This window comes from Crocodylus siamensis, chromosome 1 (assembly GCF_052110815.1).
Source record: "Crocodylus siamensis isolate JL-2025a chromosome 1, ASM5211081v1, whole genome shotgun sequence".
Taxonomy (NCBI): domain Eukaryota; kingdom Metazoa; phylum Chordata; order Crocodylia; family Crocodylidae; genus Crocodylus; species Crocodylus siamensis.
In genome coordinates, this window is record NC_143395.1 from 104,765,459 (window position 1) to 104,787,506 (window position 22,048).

At 39.6% G+C, this 22,048-nt stretch overlaps 1 protein-coding gene across 26 annotated transcripts in view; it reads left to right on the top strand.

Moving 5' to 3' along the window:
* EYA4 (EYA transcriptional coactivator and phosphatase 4) overlaps positions 1-22,048 on the top strand; it is a 246,727-nt gene that overhangs the window by 199,752 nt on the left and 24,927 nt on the right. For 14 of the 26 annotated variants that reach the window (XM_090039437.1, XM_090039503.1, XM_090039538.1 and 11 more), the window contains 3 exons: positions 9,401-9,537; positions 12,738-12,821; positions 21,399-21,488. In XM_090039437.1, coding sequence (XP_089895563.1) covers positions 9,401-9,537; positions 12,738-12,821; positions 21,399-21,488 — 311 coding nt within the window. Of the gene's footprint in view, positions 1-9,400; positions 9,538-12,737; positions 12,822-15,414; positions 15,484-21,398; positions 21,489-22,048 lie in introns of all 26 variants that reach the window. The other 12 variants (XM_090039378.1, XM_090039393.1, XM_090039401.1 and 9 more) reach the window with 1 other exon arrangement.

Genomic DNA, 22,048 nt, shown 5'->3' on the forward strand with positions numbered 1-22,048 from the left:
CTGTTGGAAGAGCTAGGAAATTACATTTCCCTGAATAAAAGTTCCTTTCTACAAGCCTTGGAAGGATGATGGCGGAATAGTTAAGGTATCTTGCTACAGTTTCAGAGGGCTGATTAGTTTCATACCACAACCCCTCCCAGTCGAACCAGGTGTAAATTGGTATCTGGTCATTTGGACTGTGGACTCACAAGATGACGATATGTTGCTGGTGTGTCACTGGCTACAGAAAGAGGTGAATGTTAACTATACTGGCCTACTAAGTTTGGGTAGACTTTAACTTAAAAAACATATTCAGAACTCTTGTTGAACTCCATGTACATTTTGATTGTGCATGGAATCTTGTTTTGAGCTGTCATTTTTATTCTACCAAAAAATAATATCCTACGGGTGCTAATCGCTTGTTTTAGAAGTCTGTGGCCCTATTTTCAAAACTGGCTTGCAGTTAAAAGCCTAAACCTCTTTGAAAGTTGGGCTGTAGACCTAAGTGCCTAGCCTTGGGTCTAACAAAGCATGGGGTTGAAGTGCAGACTGCAGTGTATTGTTGAAATACCTAAGCTTGTTCAGGTACTGAAGGAAGTCTAGCCAATACAATACAGAAATCAGCCCAGGCTTATTTACCCTCTTCCAGGCTGACATGACTACACAACTTTTGGTACACAAGTAGATCAGGCATCTGCATAACACTGAAAAGTGCAGTGTGGACATGTTACTAAGGCTCCTGAGTCACAAAGGATGTGGATATACAAACAGCTTGCCATGGGTCAGAGTTTTCAGTATCAGGTGCTCTGTCATAGCTGCCCATATGCACACTTTTGCACCATGGTAAGTGGAACCTAAACCACAATATCTTATCCTTGTTTCATTTATGACCAAGCTACTATGATTTAGTTTCTGCCTACCACAAAGTAAAAGTACACACAGGCAGCTGTTACAAACAGCTGATAGGAGAAGTGCCAGTTCCAAAATCGGAAGCAGCATAGCTGTATTGGTGTGGCACTTTGCTGAGACTAATCACTTCTGCTGGAAAGCAGGGCTTATTATACCAGATGTAGCACCACAGAAACATGGTTTTCTTGCTTCTGGTTCTGGGGCTAATGTGCCCAGAGGTAGCTCAAGTATCCATGCCCCCTGCTGTCTTGCATTGTGTCAACCAGGAGGACCCACCTCACCCTATCCCCCACCCCCACATACCAGATCCAGACCACGGGGCTTTTCACAGTCCATGTCTGGACATGGCAGTAGAGCAACTGGTGATGGAGTGAGCAGCAGCAGCAGAAGCTACTACAGCTGTTGCTTGCCTCTGCCACTGATCTATGCAAATAATAACTTTGATTTAGAGGGGCTAACACAAGCCTGGTAGGACCCTACCCATGACTAGGCAGTACACATTGAGGGCTACAGGTTGTACAGAAGGGACAGAGTAGGGAGGAAAAGGGGCAGTGTTGCTCTCTATGTAAAGGAACATTATTATACATCTACCCTAATCAAAATGAGATCAGAGGAGGAGATAGTTCAGGCATTGTGGGTTAGGATACATGGAGGTCGAGGCGAAAGGGACTTGGTGGTGGGGGTCTGCTACAGACCACCACACCAAGAGGAACAGCTAGTCTTGGAATTCTTGAGGCAGCTCTCAGAGGCCATGCAGTCTAGGGATGTGGTTGTCATGGGGGACCTAAACTACCCTGACATCTGCTGGGAGGAGCAGTCAGCCAAATCCAACCATGCACATAGGTTCTTAACCTGCATGCAGAAACTTCATGTAACGCAGGAGGTATATAGTCCCACTAAGGGAAATGCCTTCCTGGACTTGGTGTTGGCTATGGGGGGTGACCTGGTAGGGGAGCTGCAGATTCATGGTCACCTTGGGGACAGTGACCATCAGTCGACTGAATTCACCACATGGCGTAGGGTGGGTAAGATAACTAGTACAATGGAAGTGCTTGACTTTAGGCTAAATTCAGTGTGCTTAGGAGTCTAGTCAATGATGCAATGCAGGATAAAAGTATTGGCAAGATGGGAGTCCAGGAAGGGTGGTCATGTCTAAAGGAAGTGATTCTTCAGGTGCAGAGAGAGACTATCCCAGTATGAGGGAAAAGGGGGAATGGAGTCAAAAAACTTCCGTGGCTAAACAGGGAAATCCAAGGGAGCCTAAGGGCAAAAAAGAAGGCATATAGGTGGTGGAAGGAGGGGGAAGCTACTTGTATTGCACCTGCAGAGAGGCAGTTAGAAAAGCGAAAGGAACTACAGTGCTGAGGCTGGCAACACAAATACAAGACAACAGTCTTTTTTTAGGTATTTAGGGAGTAAAAGGAAGGTTCAGGGCAGCATACGACCCCTATGGAACAAGAAGGAGCAATTAGTCACAGACAGGGAGAACATGGCTGAGCTATTCAATGAGTTTTTTGCCTCGGTATTCCTGAACAGGGCTCAAGATAAGTCTCCTAACGAGTTCTTAGATGGGCATTAGGGGGACACCAGCCCACCAACTGTTGATGTTGACTTGGTGTAGAGTCACTTGGATGGACTGGATGTGTTCAAGTCAGCAGGCCCAGATAAGCTGTATCTGAGAGTACTGAAGGAATTGACCGGTGCCATAGCAAAACCTGGCACGACTGTTTGAGCACTTGTGGTACTTGGGTGAGGTCCCAGAGGACTGGAAAAGGGCCAGTCAAGTCCCTATATTCAAGAAGGGGAGGAAGAAGGATCCAAGTAATTATAGGCCAGTCAGTCTTACCTCCATCTTTTGAAAGATTTTTTGAAAAGATTATGAAGAATCATATTTGTGGGAGTCCAGTGGGAAAAATAATGCAGCAGGGAATCCCGAATGGAATCGTAGCAGGTCGATCATACCTGACCAATCTGGTTTCATTTTATGACAGGGTCAAAAAATGCTCAGATGCAGGAGTAGAGGTGGATATCATTGTCTTGGATTTTAGCAAGGCCTTCAATACAGTATCTCATCCCATTTTCATAAATAAATTAAGAGGCTGCGACATAGATGTTTACACTGTCCAGTGGGTGGCAAATTGGCTTAGCAGTCACACCCAGAGAGAGGTAGTAGACAGGTCAGTATTGACCTGGAAGGATGCAGGTAGTGGGGTCCCGCAGAGCTCAGTCCTTGGACCTGTCCTCTTCAATGTCTTCATCAGTGTCTTGGATGTGGGCATAAAGTGTACTCTGTCCAAGTTTGTGGATGATACTAAATTGTGGGGTGAAGTGCACACTCTGGAGAGTAGGGAATGATTGCAGGCAGACCTGGACAGGTTAGAGAAGTGGGCTGCACCTAGGGTGTAAAAATATCCAGCACACCTACTGGCTGGGAAGTGACCCTCTCAGCAGTACAGAAGCAGAAAGGGATCTCGAAGTCATAGTGGACTCCAAGATGAACATAAGTTGTCAGTGTGACGAAATCATCATCAAAGCTAACCGCACTTTATCATGCACCAGCAGATGTATGACAAATAGAACCAAGGAGGTGATACTTCCCCTCTATGCAGCATTAGTCAGACTGCAGATGGAGTACTGTGTCCAGTTTTGGGTGCCATACTTCAAGAAGGATGTTGATAGACTCAAGAGGGTCCAGAGGAGGGCCACTCATATGCTTAGGGGCTTACAGGACAAGCCCAATGAGGAGAGACTGAGCGACCTGGACCTCTTCAGCCTCCGCAAGAGAAGGCTGAGAGGTGATCCTGTGGCCACCTACAAATTCATTAGGGAGACACAGCAAAGGATCAGAGGTGCTCTGTTCACCAGGGCACCTCTTGCAGTCACAAAGAACAATGGTCACAAACTGACAGCAGATTTAGGCTAGATATCAGGAAAAACGTCTTCATGGTAAGGGTGGCCAAAATTTGGAATGGGCATCCAAGGGTGGTGGTGCTCTCCCCTACTTTGGAGGTCTTTAAGAACAGTCTGGATAGGCATCTGGCTGGGGTCATCTGACCTCAGCACTCTTTCCTGTCTAGGCAGGGGTTTGGACTTGATGATCTGTTGAGGTCCCTTCCAACTCTAGCATCTATGAATCTGTGTGTCCAAAGGAACTCTTTGCTTTGGATTTAGCCAACAAATCCTGCCACCACTTGCTCTCACCCTTAATTCCTTCCCCTTTTACCAGCCTCACAGAACATGGCTCCATGGGCCATAAGTTTGACACCACTAGTACACACATGCCATTAGAGGCTTTTGAAAATTCCCTGGAAGTTAGCTCCTAGCTTTATTTGCTTGTACATTTTTTGTGACCTTGCTTTTTTGGTTGTTTTTCCGTCTGCTTTCAGAGAGGGCTTTGCCACTTATGAGTAATGCAGTCATCCCCAAATCATTCGATGTATATGAATAAATCCATATGAACAGTTCTTAGTGAAATGTGACCTTTCTATAGTGCTGCATAGGATGGTTTTAAAGGCCTACAGAAGCCTGTATTTCTGTATTAAATAGTTTGAGTAGTTGAAGTAATTGCCAGATAAACCATTTACTTTCTATTAAAATTAATTGGTTTCCATTCCATAGAAATACTATTTTTTTTCACTTACAACAAGCTCATAGCTAAGGGAAATATACACATGTATAATAAAACAAGAAGCTAAATACAAAGACATGAATTACCAAATTATACTTTAAAGACAGAGGTTGAAAATAACTTATCTTTTAGGGCTTTCTAAAGTTATAGCCATTATATTTCAATATTTATGTTTGTTTTATATTGATTTTGCAGGTAAGAACCAAAATTTACAAAACACTTGTACAATTTGGCTGATATTTTGCCAGGATAATATTAAAGCAAAAGCCTAGATTTTGGTGTAATGTTCTTTCCACCTTACATGGCCAAAGGCATATATTGATATAGTTATGCTTTGTACAAAACTGGGTGTGTGAATCAGATTACCACTGCAGTAAATTATTACAGATTGATAAATAGATACATGTATATTTTGCAAACTTATGCCTTGAATATAGAAGGAGGTTGCTAATCATTCCCTCTATATTGAAGGTTTCTGAAACCTTCAATATAGAGAGAATAATTGGAAATGAGTGTCAAAGACTTTAGAGCTGAAATGTGGCATTATCCTATATAGAATTTTAAGTAGTTTCATAACTTGAAGGATGATTTATAGTTCTTTTTTAGTCTCTTACATGACACAACAGTATTTTTTCCATCAAAATGTGCTGTTGCAGTTTACTTAGCTTAACTGGCTTTGGTACATGGTTCACTAAGAGGAATACTTAACTAAATTATTTACTTAGTGACCATTAGAATGTAATTTTTACTAAATATTTGTAAATTCACTAAAAATGGTATTTGTTATTTAGTCAAAAATCTAGTATTACTGACAGATCCAGAAAGTTAAGTTGAATACATTTATTTAAGGACAAGCAAAAGAGTACAAGGGTGCAAGTTTATCTTTGCTGGGGGTATACAAATAATACAAAGTTAACTTCTTGTGGGTATCCAAATGCATTTTATTTTTGTCTCTCTTACTGGCCTTGAGTCAAGAAATGGTTCTGAATGCTAATATACATCCAGCCCAATTTAGCAAATATAGCACATTTGCATCCCATTGACTTTAGGAGCACTTAAACACATGTCTAAAGCTAGGTACTTTATGTATGCTCTTTCTGAATAGGAAAGTGTCCCCAAATTAGAGCACTAGATTATAAACCGTTCCCTGCAGGGGCTATATTTGTGCCTTTTTCAGCACAAATCTTGTTGTCTGTCATAAGAGATTAAAATAACAATGACCTTGTGAACTAGTCCATGAAAACTGAGAGAAGGAAAATTCTAAAATAATGCTAACATTACAAAAAGAGCTTAAGCACAGCTAAAAAACCTAAATTATGTTTAGTGTGTCTCTACTACCACCAGCTTCCTCCTTCTACATGGTTTATCACTGAATGGCACAGAATATATAAGCTATATGCATTCTTCAGATTGAGTTTCCAATAAACATTTTTTGGTTGAATTTACATACCCATGTTCTTCAGTGGATGGGCTGTGAAACTAGTAAATCAGACAAAGATTTTTTATCTGACAAGCTTAAAAGGTCGTTACGCTTATTTTCCTCATGATCCCTGCTTTCCAAAGGAACTGAGATTCAGGGCTAGCAATAGCTTAATAGGGACATCATTTAAAAAAACAAACAAACAGCTCCCCCCACTAAAGGCTGTTGGATTTTGAGATGCCTGGAAGCACCCCTGAACCAGAAGGATGCGTATTTCCTGCCTCTGTTTTACTGCTTTCATTGTTCAGGGGCTTCCTCTCAAATAATTTACTGTACAACTAGTCATGGATGGGATATGATTTATTTTAGTTTTGGGAAGATAAGTCTCCATAGGTACTAAGCATCATTTACCTCCTTCAGTATCTATTTTTCTCCTTTGTTTTCTAATATTTCCTTTCTTTGTTTCTAAGATTTTTGGTTCAGTACTCTCTTATAAGTACTGAAATTGTCATTACTTTGTATTTTGCCTCATTTGGCAGAGTAGCTCAGCTCATTATCTTTCAGTTTTAAATTTTGAGGGCAAAATCCCTAAATCCCTTAATCACCTTCACTTCTTTCTTACAACACTTAAAAGTTAGGTGCTTGACCCCAAGAAGATGGCTCAAAGCAATAGGATAATAGATAGAACAGGATCTGAACCCTAATTTACCATTCTAGATCTGGGCCTTACTTATATATTTTCCATGTCTTGACAATAGTTTTTTTTTAAGGCCAGAGTTGCTATCACAACTCATCACTTCTAGTGAGTCCAGTATTGTTAAAAATCCATGGGGGAGAGGTTGGATATGATTGAATCATTTGTATATACATAGTTCAACACAGTTACTCAGGTGGTTGGGTCCAGTGGTTAATATGCAAGTCTGGGATTTTAGGATATTTAGGCTCTGTTCTTTGCTGTGTCACAAATTCTCTGAATTTGACTTTGGGCAAGGTTGCTCAGGCCCAAATCCTAAGGTACCTAAGATCACTCCTAATTCCACCCTTCTCAAGTCTGAAGAAATGTCAGTGGGTCACTTTTTAGCATGTCTTCATCTTAGCCATGACTTAGTTATATGGAAAGGAGATGATAATGCCCTCTTTTGCCTTAAAAGAGATTCAGGGTCTCAAGAAAGTGCCATTTGGGCACTTGTGAGATTAAAATTGGATTTAGGCCTTAATCTCTCTGGTTCTCAGTACCCCATGTATAAAATGGGTATATTATTACTGACCTATTTCATAGCAGAGCTGTAAGGAAGAATACTATAAAATTATTAAGTATTTAGGTCTTGTGGTAATGAGAGACATAAAACAGATACATAGAATTATGTACTGCAACCACCTTGGCTACTAAAATACCAATATTGACAGTATATGGAGGGGAAAGGAGGTTTTTCAAATAAAATGAATTTTGCTAATATTTTAGACATTCATACAGAGTTTGGTAAATAATTTTTTTCTTCCTTGATTGCATGTGGAGAATGAATTGAACTGGACTGTGCTAATATTTCAGTTTGTAAATTAGGGCTCTCTGCAGTACTATGTCATCAGCCAGAGAGTTAGACATACAGGGCAAAGGAGTGTGATATGGTGCCCTGGAACACAGGTTTACACATGCCCTATTATTTCCTTCATATTTTGGCTGGCATATGGACACCAATAGGGTCAGAGGTCAAGTAGCATGTATGACCTCTGTATGTTGTTCTATAGATTAAACTTAATATACCTTGGATTTCTATAGTTTGGTTCATATATACTGTTCTTTTTGCATATAAACTTTTAAATGTTCTTAGTTTGACCCATGTGACCTATTCTTTCTTTTGGCACACAATTTATCCAAAGTTATTTTATTCACAGTGACTTATATTATTCACTTGTGACCCTAATAAAATATTCTTAAAAAAAGAAAAAATGAGAAAAGAAATGATGTCAGTCGAACTTGCAAGTTCTCTAATACTGAACTATTCAGTTTGATCAGAAACTTTTTGGGCAGCTTTGTGTTTTGTTTTTGTGCATAAAAACCATTCATTTGGACCATAAAAATATCTCCCAAGTGCTATAATAAGAAACTGATGCCACCTAAACTGACATGCCCTTGACTCAGGCTTTGCAAAGCCAGTTGTCTTTGATTTTCAGTCAGTCCAAAGTGAAAATGCTTTGTGTTACCCCCAAAGTTTTCAGAAAGGTGAAAAAAGAAAACCCAGATATTTGAATGAGAATGGTGCCTTTGTCTTTTTTTTTCTTTCTTTTTTTCTTTTTCTTTTTTTTTTGCCTGACTGGTACTTTTGGGCACTCAATAATAATAATGAAATAATCACCAGTATGATTCCAACTCAGAAAATTGTTCCTTACCAAAAGAATCTGACCACAGATTTCACTACCTACATATGGCAATTAGGAACATGCTTATACCTACATATTACTTTTGCATGAGTTCCAGCATCTCATAAACAATCATTCCTGGTACAGTTTAAAAGAAAGCCCCACAAATTAAATGCTATGGAAAGACACGCTAGATTAATTAGCTAGACACATTAGTAGATGTCTAGTGAAGCTGTACCCATGATCACTCTAAAACATGGACATGAAATCATCGTTTAGATAGCCAAAAGGGAAGATATTTCTCATTTTATGTTTAGGGACCTGGCTAAATTACTCAATCCCAGAAATTTTTGGAGGTGTACCAAGGTACTGTACTGGGAAGGAAAGAGGATTTCTGGTCACCGGGAGATGTGACAGACATAGCCTTTAAGAGCAAGTTTCAAACAGTCCTCCCTAGGTAGTTTCGGTTCTTTCCACACTGCATTACCTTGATGATAGTTCTTACTATACCTTCACCTCTTGCCCAAGATAGGTGGATTCCCTTGGTAAACCAGAGTAAAGTAGAAAGCTGATCTGATATCTGGGCTCTCATTCTCAGATAAGTATTTAAGGGATGTTCTCCTCTGTTTGGGGAAAGCTGACAAATCTCCTGCTGATGAATAGAGCTACTGAAATAGAGTCTGTATAATAGCATGGGCTTCAACATCCATCTAACTGACTCCCAACATAGAAAATGAAATATTCTCACATTACCTTAAAGTATGATGTGTCCAGTAGTATAACATACTAGAAATCCTGTTTTTTGGTGTCTCAGTATTGTGTGTACATATCTATATAATATAAGTTTGTAGAAGTGCATTTAAACCTACTTTTCCCTTCTATCAAAGGAAATAAAATTTTTCTTTGGTCAAGTCAAAATGTGGTGGTAGTATCTGAAATTTCTAGCTGTGTAAGTTTGAAACTGGAAACTACTCTTCTGCATTATGTGTTCATACAAGATTTGCATGTACATTCTGCTTAAACTAGGAAATGTTGACAGATTTTTTAAAAGGCTTTACCTTATTTAAAAATTAAGCTGATTTTTCTGTTATCAATTGTATTTACAGGGGAGTTTGACACAGTACAGAGCCCCTCAACACCCATCAAAGATCTTGACGAGAGAACATGTAGGAGTTCTGGGTCAAAGTCCCGGGGTAGAGGGCGGAAGAATAATCCATCACCCCCTCCAGACAGTGACTTGGAGGTAATGCCCTCTGGTAACTGATGAATGGTAATATGAAGGTTTCTTATGATGTAAAGTAATTTCTGCAAATTATGGATGTGGAAGCTATTTAAGGCTTTCAAAAACTGCCGTGGACTCTATTTCCCATTAATTGAATAAAACCAATTTCTAGCAGCTCTTTTAAATGTATGCATTAATCCGTTGTACCTGCCTGTGTTGAAAGCAGGCAATGTAAGATGATGTATCCTTGATTGTTTAGTTCTAAAAATATACCCCTTTCAGTTGAATTCAGAAGAGAACCACAAAGATTGGTTTATATTTTTTTTAACTTTAATTTATAGTTGGAATTTCTTTTCTTGAAGAAAGCCTTTATTGTTCAAGTGTTTGGCCCCATACAATTACATTCTCTTTAACCACATTATTCCCTTTACAAAAAAGATGCAGTTATGATACAAGACTATATTTAGTCCTGATTTACCAAACACATAAGCACCAGCTTATCTTTGCTTGTATGAGCACTGTCATTGATTTTAGCAAGATTATATGCATCCATATAGTTTGGTGCACAGGTATTTGTAAAATTAGGCCCTTAATGTGGAAAGATATCTGCCTAATGTATGAGAGCACAAGTGACCTCCTAGCAATGGAGTGAGTATAGGCTTGTTAGAAATGCTCTAGCCTTGTATGAAAGGAGAGAAAGAAGGCTTGCTCCATGCATGTAGGCGACATGCCAGACCTGGCAACAGAGGAATGGTTTCCACATGTGCTGTACTTCTTCCTGCCATCGTGATTCTGGTACATAATAGCACTGTTCCATCTCTTCTACATATTCAGTGAATATCTCTCCCTATCACCAAGAGCAAGCTCTTCTGTCAGTTAACTGTATGTGCCATCTCTCCTGGAGAGATGAGATCGAGGAAAGGTTTCTTTTTTTCATATATATATGTGTGTGTCTGTGTATATATGTATGTATGTATGTCTAAATAGTTTTGAAAGGACTTCATTTTTTATACAGACATTACACATAACCCAGTTTAAGTGATCAGAAACTGGTTCAAACCTGTAACAGAATAGACATTCAGTACACATAAACCAATTTGAAAATGGATGAAACCAGTTTGAGATAAACCTGGTTGAATGTAGAATCAGACTTAACTGATTTGAGTCAAACCAGTTTATGCAATGTCTGTCTCAGACCCCTTCCTGGTTTAAGTTAAACCAGAGTCTCCCAGCATTCTGGCATGGTCTCTGGGCTGGCCCCTCCCCTTTGCTCCCTGCCTGGAGTTCTGGCAGAGACTTGCAGGCACAGCAGCATCTGCCTGGATTCCCCTGCCCGTCCCCTCCTCACTGTTGGCTGGTCAAGCAGGGATTCCCCACTCCCTCCCAGCCACAGCAGGGACTGTAGCCAGTATGTGGTATGCTACCTAATGCTGGGAGGTGTCTGTGTAAGGCAGATAGGACAGTGTCCACTTAGGTCTTTTTGGAGCTAATCAACAGCTAGCTAGTAATGTTCCTTCCTTAGAAAAAGCTGTTTAAGTAGAGCTTGAACTAATGACAGTGGCTTTGTTTTCTGATGGGTTGCTAATGTTAATAACAGAGCTGATAAATGCTCTGTAATCAATGGGGGAAACCCCTCCCTAATCAGAGCATTCTGCCAGGGCCTGGCCATGCCCCCCACCCCTCAGCTCAGCACTATGTAAGGGATGGAGGGCTGCTCTAGCACCCTAGCCTGAGCCACTACAGACATGTTCCTGCATTTCTCAAATGAAAAGGGAATGTTTATCCACCTCCAAATCAGGCATGGCTGGTAAACTCAGACACAGAAGTGGGGTGGGGGTTTGCAGCTGGCCAGGAGCAGAGTGGGGTTTGCAGGCAGCTGGCAAGGGGGGGTGCAGGTTGCAGTCAACCAGGCACTCTGGCCAGGAGTGGAGAGGCTGCAAACCCCACCCCACTCCTGACCGGCTGCAACGCCCCGCTCCTGTGTGCTGCTCTACCCACCCTACCAGCCTGAGTTCACCAGCCACATCTGCTCCAAATCAGTTCAGTTAGACTAACCTGCAAAGACAGAATCAATTCAGGCTCAGGCTTTTTGAATGTGTGTCCCTTCAAATTTTCTTTTTCCCTTTTTTTCCCAATACTTAACAATGAAAATGAAGGTAATACCTTCTTACCACAGCAAACAATGTTCTTTGGGTAAATCTGATATCTTTTATTAGACCAACTCAAACAGTTGGAAAAAATTCTTCTAGTTTCATAGTTTCTAGGGTCAGAAGGGACCTGAACAGATCATCTAGTCCGACCCCCTGCCATGGCAGGAAAGAGTACTGGGGTCAAATGCCCCCAGCAAGGTGTTCATCTAACTTCCTCTTAAAAACTGCCCTGACTCTGAAATAGCGCCTCCTGATGTCTAACCTAAACCTACCCTCTGCCAGCTTGTGACCGTTATTCCTAGTCACTCCTGGTGGTGCTCGGGGGAACAGTGACTCCCCCAATGCCTGCTGATCCCCCCTGACTAGTTTATAACAGGCCACAAGATCCCCCCTCAGCCTTCTCTTTTGGAAGCTGAACAGGTTCAGGTCCCGTAGCCTCTCCTCATAGGGCCTGCCCTGCTGTCCCCTCATCATGCAATCATTCTAGGCAAGCTTTCAGGCACAAATGCCCTTTGTCAATCTGAAGAAGCATCTACAGATGGTCTGTGGTCTTTCTGGATGGAGTGGTACAACCTACACCTTCTTACCAATACTCCTTTAAAATTTAAAAGTTAAAATAATATATATTACCCTAAAATATTATTGAAATTCTCCATTCTCTATGAACCACTGCAGCATATATAGCACTAGTACTAAGGGTTAATATTAGCTTTGCTGAATGAACATAAAGTACCTGAAACCAATGAGAGTTTCTGATAAGTATCTGAGAGTAGAATCTGGACCTTAAAGCAATAATACAGAAAGGTTATTGACCCAGAGTGTACTGACATCTGGACTATATTACATATTTGAAATCTTCCCAAGTAAAAAAAAAATGTATATAATAATTAAAATGTTAATGTCATCCTTGTTTTTAGAGGTTAATATAAAATATACCACTAATGCTGATTTTCAAAATAGACTTATTTATTAAGTGCCTATTAAAAGCACAGGTTGTGAGTGGTTTGATTTTTGATTATTACAGATTTGTCTGATCTAATTTACATGCTAATTTTGTCATTCTTTTTTCAGCGTGTATTTGTTTGGGATTTGGACGAAACTATTATTGTATTTCATTCGCTGCTTACAGGATCCTATGCACAAAAATATGGCAAGGTATGTAACCCATGAATTCTACGGTTGATACTCAGCATATGGCCTCCATATTATAGTTTTCATCCTTAGTTTGCATTACAAGGCATAATTAACATCTGTATTGGCCTTTTGAGGGAAGGAGGTGAACAGAATTCCCCCCATGTTAGAGCCTAGAGAACTGAGGCTCAGAATTTGTATCTTGCCCAAGTGGAGGAGCCAAAGGAAGATGAGGCACTGACTTAATGGTGATGCATGAGGATTAGGGTACGCAAAGTAGATGCAACAAGCGTAAGAGAAGTGTGGTTGAGGTTTCTAGTGTACTTTTAAAGGGATTCTGCAAAGGGGAAATAGATTTGGTGCTCAAGGGGAAATAACTGATGAATTTGGAAGCATGGAAATAGTAAAAGATGGGTAAATTAGACAGGAAAAAAGGAAGATATTGTTGCATTTGTGGAGGGGAGGAACTGATGTCAGGTAGGTTAAGCTAAGAGGTATGTTAAGCTAACCTTCAGAGCTAGGCTAGGCTAGAGTCCCTATGTTTTAATCTGCTCTCTAAATCCCCAGTCTTCTTCCTGAATCACTGGTTTCCTTGGCTAACTGCTGGTTAGGTTAATGGTGAAATTCCTCCTCCCTCTCCACCTGCACCTTCCCACTACTTGCCAGTCAAACACCTTCACTGCACTCAGTGCATTTCTGTCCCTGTAGGAGACAAGGAGCAGTGAGCAGCCAAGTAGTGTAATGAGCAGGGATCCTAGTTTTCTCTGTTCATAAATCCCCAATCCTCTGGTACAAAGTCCCAAATTCTCTGATTGAAAACCCTAAAATCCATGTTTTTCTATTCTTAAAATGAAACACCACTATATAGGTATCAGTTGAACACAATGTTTTATTGATACATTTACAATTTTACAGCAATGTGAAAGCCTACCTATGCCTCAGTCATTATAATAAAATAAATTCTAAATACCTATACATTTTGCCATTTGATTTTGGGTTTTTTATCATAGAAAATCAGAACTCCCTCTACCCTCTTCACTCATCAGGACATGGGCCCAGCTATGGCTGCCCTTCTCCCTGCCCCCACCACTCCTTTGTGGTGCTGAGCAGCCCTGATATGCCAGTACCCTGCCCATGCCCTTGTCCCTCACTCCCAAGCCACAGCCCTACAGCCCTGCTGGTGCCCCTCACTCCTGACCCACAGCTTCCTGGCCCTTCCAATGCCCCTTACTCCAAATCCACAGCCCCCCTCACCACCCCCAGCTCTGTTGGTGCCCCTCACATCTAACCCACAGGACCCTGGCCCTACTGCTGCCCCTCATTCTCCACTCACACCCCACCCATCCACCCAGCCCCACTGGTGCCCCTTCACTCCCAACTCACAGCCCCCAGGCCCTGCTAGTGTCCCTCCCTCCCCAACCCGCATCCCCCCCTGCTGATGGTGTCCCTCATGACGTGCAGTCCCCTGCCCCTCCCCCCGGGCAACACGTCAGAGCAGGCTCCCCATACGTATGAAACTGCATCTGGGGATGATGAGGACTGTATATTACAGAGCTCATGGCAAAGGTAGGGATGAATTTTTCTGGCAGTTATGGAATGCTAAGGCTAGCTGTCTGTCCATACTACAAATTAACATTTGTTTTGTACCTTCACAGTGCTAAATCAATGAATGTAAGAGTATGGTCAGACAAGCAATTTGCCGTGAGGTAAAATAGGTGGGGATTTACTGCACATCAGTTGTTCTATATTCTTACTCCATGGCTTAGCTTTCCCTTACCACAGGTTAAGAGTGTGCATGTGAACAGTTATAGTAGAGCAGCTAATGCATGGCAACACTTTTACCATATGTTAAGACACTCTTATGCACTCAACACTCGTGTTTTTTTTACACCACAAATATATGTAACCCCTAATCCGGGTATATTTCATTGACTCAAAAATGCCGTAGGCAGTTATTCTTCCCTGTAATGAGGTAGCCTCCTGGTGTTTTAGTGGAACAAAGTTGCCTAGAGGCCCATTTGTCTATCCAGCAGAGAAATCCACAGGTGATATAAAAACATTGTATTGGTACATTATTCCTTGCACAGTCCCTCAGCAGTGGAGATGTAGTGGCTTCTTGTCTATACTTTGATATCTGTCTTAAAGTTTTAAAGTACTTTTACACTGGACTGCTCTGTGTGACCTAATCCCTAGCTCTTAAAAATATTATTTTACTTTGTCTTTTGTCATCCTGCTTCATTTAATAAAATATGGTTTGTCTCCTTTGAGAAAACAGAAGAAAATATAAGGCAAAAATTGAAAGTTTTCCAAATCTTCAAAATATTAGTGTGTACTCAGCATAGTACAGTGGGAACCAGAAAGAGTTGTTTAATGAAGGGAAGGGTTAATGACATTTTCCAGGTATGAAATTCTGGAGATTTTCTCAGGAATTTACTACCATTATCTTTTAAAGTTCATACATACACTTTTAATGTTCAGCTAGGCAGATAGACACACAGTCAGCTACCCACCTGTGAACACAGAACTGCAGCTCACCATCACTTCCAGGATGGGTGGCTGTGCAGAGCCACAGTGAGCCCAGCAGACTAAATATTCTTCTTTTAAATTTCACCTTCAGCAGCTAAAGGGAGAAGAGAAAGTTGGAGTGGAAGTGACCATGATATTCATTGAGGAAGAGCTACCAGAGGTGATGTGGAAGTGTCTAGATCCAATAAAGTTGAACATGAGCTGGTCAAAGATCAGTTAGCATATTCAGTAACACAGACTGTATGATCTAGACTCTAAGACCACAAGCTTTTGAAGCTGACACTCTCTCTTTAATATGTGTTTATGCAATACCCAGTTCAGTATGACTGATTTGACTTTGGACTTTTATCTGCTAGTGTGGGACAAATACTAAATAACCACAATGTCAACAAGCTGGGGAAGTTTGCAAGAAGATTTTGTTTTAATATTGCGACCAAGATTTTAAATATGTCATGAAAACATGTGGCAAATTGTTTCTTCATAGGATGGCAGTAGTTGAAAGAGTAGCTTAAAATTCTTCCTGAAGCGAAAGAGATTTTGCCTGTCTGACCATAGTCAACATAAAACTGCAAAGTAGCAATTTAAAAAAATCATAATTATTTAGAGGAAACATTGTTTCTTGTAAATCTAATTTGGGAAGGTCATTTTACTGGACTTCCTAGAGTTAATATCAAATAATGATCAAAATGTGTCCGTCACTTTGTAAGACAACCGGGCTCATTATAAGCAGAAATAGTAATTTTCTTTGCTTATTTGATTTGTTGATAACTCCTCAAGCACTGTAGAACTAGTGCAGTTCTATTTTTAATTATTTACTACGTTACCAAAGTATGAACATTGGCATCCGGGCAGTTATATTATGGGCCTGTGTGGCTGGTGATGGTTTTTGCAGCTGAGCACCAGTTGGCACATACAGTTTTCTACAATGCTTAACTCTTAAATAAGGATTTGTTGATATGACAGGACATATGTTGGGAGACTGTCATCTTCTGTTAAAGTTTATGAGGTACATTCCTGTTCCCTTATTAATAATGTGTATTCTTTGTTTCACTGTGTCTCAGGAATTCTCACTGTTTTGGGGTCAATTAAGATGTATTTGTCAGGCTTTGTTTGTTTCAGACCATTAGCATTTTCAATACAATTGTTTCTCTGAGAACAATCCAAAAGACAAAGATGATCAGAATACGCCATAAGTCAAGGCTCAGACTGGCAAAAAAAAAGAAAGAATGACTGCAAAAATGAATTTGGAGAGCAAGAAAAATCTGAACTCTCTAACTGTAGTGTGGGTTATGGGAAATTCACTGTGACTTTTTAGACTGCCTTTTAAATATGTCTAAAAGGTGACACTATGATACCATGCTCAGTAGGCCAGACCTGGCAGTATATTTTCAGGGCTGTTGAAAGTATATAAACGCTAGCAGCCTTTTTTCTCCAGATAGAGAATATGCTGTGAGAATGTCAATGCCAGGTGTAAGCTTATGCAAAATGCTATTAAGATATTTTTTCTGAAGGTCTTTTTAGAGGCCCTTTTTATATGATCCTCTTTCCTCTTTCTTCTACTTGCCAATGATTAACTCACTTCTAAAAAGAAAGTCCTCATTGTAGAAGAGGCTTAGATTATACATTATCAGACAAATAGTTCAAATTTGGTAAGATATGACCTGGCAGAAGCTTGGCAGCTGTTTTATGGACATAATATTGAGTTAGTGGGCAAATTAGACCTGTGGACATTTACCCTATATTCATGGGAAAAAGTCCACATCACAAACATCAGTGTGACTATAAATCCTGACTGATCTTCCTTTGACAAAGTCCCAGCAGAGAGGCCAAAGCAGTAAATGGCCATGAAGGTCATCGCGGGTCAGGGTTGAGTAACATTGGCCGAAAGGGGTAAGGAAACTTCTACAGTCTGTGCAATACCTGTTCACTACTTAATACAATATCTACATCTCCAGTGCTGCCTAGGTGACATTAGCCCAAACTCACTTTAAGCATTTCTTTCAGCAGCACTGAATTTTTTTCCTGCACTTATATCAGATTTCCCAAGACCTCACATTGCGCTGTGTTTATTCTCATTCATTATCGAGGCCCTAGGGTGCATGCTTCTACTTTCATCCAAGGAACACTGGAGAGGAACTCCTTTTGGAGGTAGAGCAAATTGCTCCACAATCAGCCAGAGGATATTGCTATAAAGAGATGTGTCCTCCCTCTCTCATCTCCAGCCTCCACAACACCCTCCCAGGAATGAGTGTCCCAGTGAGAGACAATTGAGCTTAAGCCTGAGACTCCCACATGATTCAGAGGAGTGTCATTAAGCCAAAAATATTTAACATTTATCCTGAGCACTTCCTCTTAGGGGGCAAACTTTTCCAAGGATAGCACTATTAGTACTATGTTCATGAGTACTTCCCTTTCCAGGTCTGTATTGTATTCACAATATTGTTTGCAAAGTATTTTTAAAAGGTTTCCTTTAGTTTGAGAAAGAGATATATTAATTTATTTATACACACACATACACACACACACACACACACACCCACCCTTATATAATTTAATTTTATAATACAATCTCCTAGATAGATAGATAGATAGATAGATAGATAGATAGATAGATAGATATAGGATGCACACACACACACACACACACACGATACATAGATATAGATAGATAGATAGGTATTGATATATATTGCAAACTAACACAATCAACTGAGCTATTTTACAAGACAGTCTCCTAAATTTTATATGTAGGAGATTGTATTTTATCTAATTTTATAATACGATCTCCTCTCTCTCTCTCTATATATATATATAATATAGATAGATAGATATAGATATATCTCTATAGGAGATTGTATACATATTGTATACATTGCATATATATATATATAGAGAGAGAGAGAGAGGAGATAATACTATATATATAGGAGATTATATATATATATATAAGAGATGGTATTATAAAATGTACATATCATTTAGGAGATTGAATTATAAAATAGTATTGTATTGTAAAATAGCTCAGTTAATTGTGTTACTTTGCAATATATATCATTATATATCTATATATCCTCTGTGTGTGCATATGTTTATACATCTATCTATATATTGTGTGTATCTTATACATATTTACACATACATACATACACACCCACACGCACATACATATAGGAGATTGCATTATACCATTAGATAGAATTTTACATTTAGGAGATTGTATTGTAAAATAGCTCAGTTAATTGTGTTACTTTGCAATAAATAGAATGGACCTTTGAGCATTTCTTGCCTGAAAGTATTAAACAGTTTGCATCTGCTGATAGTACTGAGCATTTTGGACTTTATCTTGGGCCCAATCATAATTTGTTCCTCATCAAAACATGTAAATATTGGTTCTCCTGAGATATTTTTACCTAGTCTCCTAGGAGACATTCCAGTAGATGGCCCAGTCTAGCACAGAAGTCCACAGACAGACAGTCTGGCTCCAATTTAGTGCCTCAGTACTAACGTAACTGAAGTCATTTATATTTTGATACTGAGAAGTGCTGTAGCTGATCTTGCCTCCTTTCACATTAGTAATATCTGGCTAAAGCTCATGCTTGCAAGGGCCAAAGGGCTGTGTTTTTTTAATCAACAAAATGTCTACAAAAAGGTTCTATTTTCCTTCTTTTTTGTATAGACTATTGTAGTCAGAAATGTAATCTGTCTTACATCCATTTCTCTTGCAGTCACATTCAAACTAGTGTATAACTACTGTAGATGATTCCTTTCTTCTTGCTTTCTTCAGGTCTTACCTTCATTTGTGCCATTTAAGTTTTTTTTTATATTTTAGAATCTAGGTGTGTCCTTGGCATCATGTGGAAGACAATATGGTGATTTTTAGGTTGTTTATCCCTATTTTTTTTAACATTTAATGAAATTGACCTCAGTACATGAGGAAACCTACTTGTTACTCCTTCCTCCCTGCTGCTGTCTAAGAAGTGAAGAGCTCATCTGGGAAATATTAGAACTTACTCTCTAATGTTTGTGGTAGTAGTGTGGCTTCAGTGAACATATCTTGCTGGAAAATTCATTGTTCTGAAATCAGCAATTGAATTAGCCTGAAGAAGAAATGAAGTCTCTTAAATTTAATTTTATGTATATATGCAAGCCAGAATTCTGCACACAGTTTTATCAGAAATGTAGTACAAGAAATCCAATTTCATAGCAATATAGATAACAATTACATAGCAATATAATATCCATCAGCTATGCCACAGACTGGAAGTAATGGCCTCAAACTTCAGTAAAGGAAATTTAGGCTGGAAATTGGGAGGAACTTTCAGAATATGAGGGTTGTCAAGTATAGGAATGCTGCAAATTTGCGAGACCAGGTTGGGCAGACACTTAAGAAAACACCTTTAATAGGAAATTTAAAAACAAAAAATCATCCATAGGCTGGATTATGTTAAGTATTGTCTAACCCAGAGGTGGCCCGGGTTACATGCAGAAAACTGGGGAGGGACAGGTAGCACAGTGACAGATAGGGGAGGGGGAGGGAGCAGAAAGCAGAGCAACAGATTGGGTAAGAGGAAGGGATTGGAGTGGCATGTAGGGAGGGGGCAGGATTAATTTGGGGAATACCCACCAAAAAGCTTGGCCCCCACTGGTCTAAACCAAGATGATAGATTTTTATCCCATTACCTGGATTAGCTTTTAATGTTTTGATTTTCTTTTTCCTACCCATTTTACCTCTTTGAGTTGTCTTCTCTCCTTTTTACTACCCCCCTCCTCCCTTTGTATTATTATAGTCACTGCTTTCTACTTAGAAGCTCTGCTTCCTGCAATCTCTTCACAGAATCTGATGAAGGTGCTGCTCATGAAAGCTTATACATTAGATTTAGTTAGTCTCTATGGTGCAAATCTACCCTGCCTTGTGAGGTGTTTTTGTCAGGGGTGATCCTACCTAAAGCAGAGAGCTGGACTAGCTGACCTCATGAGATCCTTTCCAGTCCTACTTTCCTATGATCCTGTGAGTACATATGGGTTGGGTGAGTAGAAAATGAATGAGATCAGCCTTTGTTGGGTGCCTGAAGTTGAAGCAGAAAGCAAGTTTAGTATTTCATGAGTGAGTCCCTGCAGTAAAGAGGGGGTAGAAGTTGGGACAGGATGGGAGAATGAATCAGTATAGGCAAAACGTATGGGTAGGAAAGAGGTTTGTAAAGTGAAATTTTCTAAAGTGAAACTTTGTTTGAGGGATAGCCAAGGATTCAGACTGACTTCTGTGCACTCACAAATCATAAACACTGGAAAAGGAAAAGACTTCTTAAGTTGCCTTTCCCTGATAGTGTAGGATAATTCTCCATTCAGTTTTACAGGGCTTTTCTCAGTCCAGTTTTACAGGTCTTCAGTGAAGAAACTTATAACACTGAGCATAGGAAATTGTTATGTAGCCAAGTGTTGCAAACTTTCTTCTGATCATCTGAGATGTAGAGTGGTCCCATGGCTTGAGCAGTGTACTGGCTAACAAGAGAGAGTTTGTGTTCCTGGCTCAGCCATTGACTTTCTGTGTGGACTTTGACTAGTCAACTAACTGTCAGTTCCTTTCTAGCAATAAAGTTCTTTATATACTTTCGTTAAGTTTTTTGGTATCATTAGATGTAAAACAAAATATTCTTATAATAAATATAGCATTCCTTGTATTCATCTCCTGATGGCATTCCCTTCCTTTGTACTACCTTAAATAATATATTTCCCCTTTAATAATTATACCTTCCATGAGTTTGTAAATGGCAATCAAGTTTCTCCTCTACCATAGTTTAGTCAAAGTATAAATATTTGGTTCTTTTCATCTTTCTTCATAAAATACTACTTCAGCATCCTTGAACTAAGATTTTGCTGATTAGTTTCTGAACTACCTTCCATTTGCCACATTTTAATTGTAACTTCATAATAAAATAGCTCCACATCTAAAGAATTTAAGAGAAACTCATTCCAATTTTAAGTTTTCAAAGTCTTGCATATAGCATCTTTTAAAATAATTGCAACATAAATGTAATGAAGACATGAAACTCATTTTTCTTTCTTTCTTTTTCTAAGGACCCACCAATGGCAGTGACCCTTGGCCTGCGAATGGAAGAAATGATTTTTAATCTAGCTGATACACATTTATTTTTTAATGATTTAGAGGTAAGAACCAAAGACTTTAACGTGACTATGTTATTCCAGTTTATGAGTTTTGCTACCCATGAACAATTTTCATACAACTAAATGTTTACTAATACAGATATTGTTTTGCATTTGTCCTGCTCTGACATACAAATTATACGAGTTAAAAGTGATGGGATTTAGTGCATATCAGCTATTCTGTGGTAACTGTCATGTGTTCTCTGTTATCTGATAGTAAGTGAAAGCTAAAGCTTAACTTGGATAATTTATTCCTGAAAGAAACAGGGACACATTGCTACAAGTTAGTTTCTACTGACTGGGGGAAAGGAGTGGATATACAAACATTTACTGTGAAACAGCTGATGCATGGATCCATCCTCCCCTTTAACTTGGTATAATCGGTGTGTCCGTAAAAAATGCCTGATCAATTGGGGGCAGTCATGTGACAGTAATTTTCAACAGCACCAGGTTACACACATGAAAAATTGGGAGAAGCATCCACAGAATATAATCTCTGCCCTCTGCACCTTGTTTTGTAGTTGTTGTGTGGGTTTAGAAAAAGATGCTTAAAAAGTATTGTA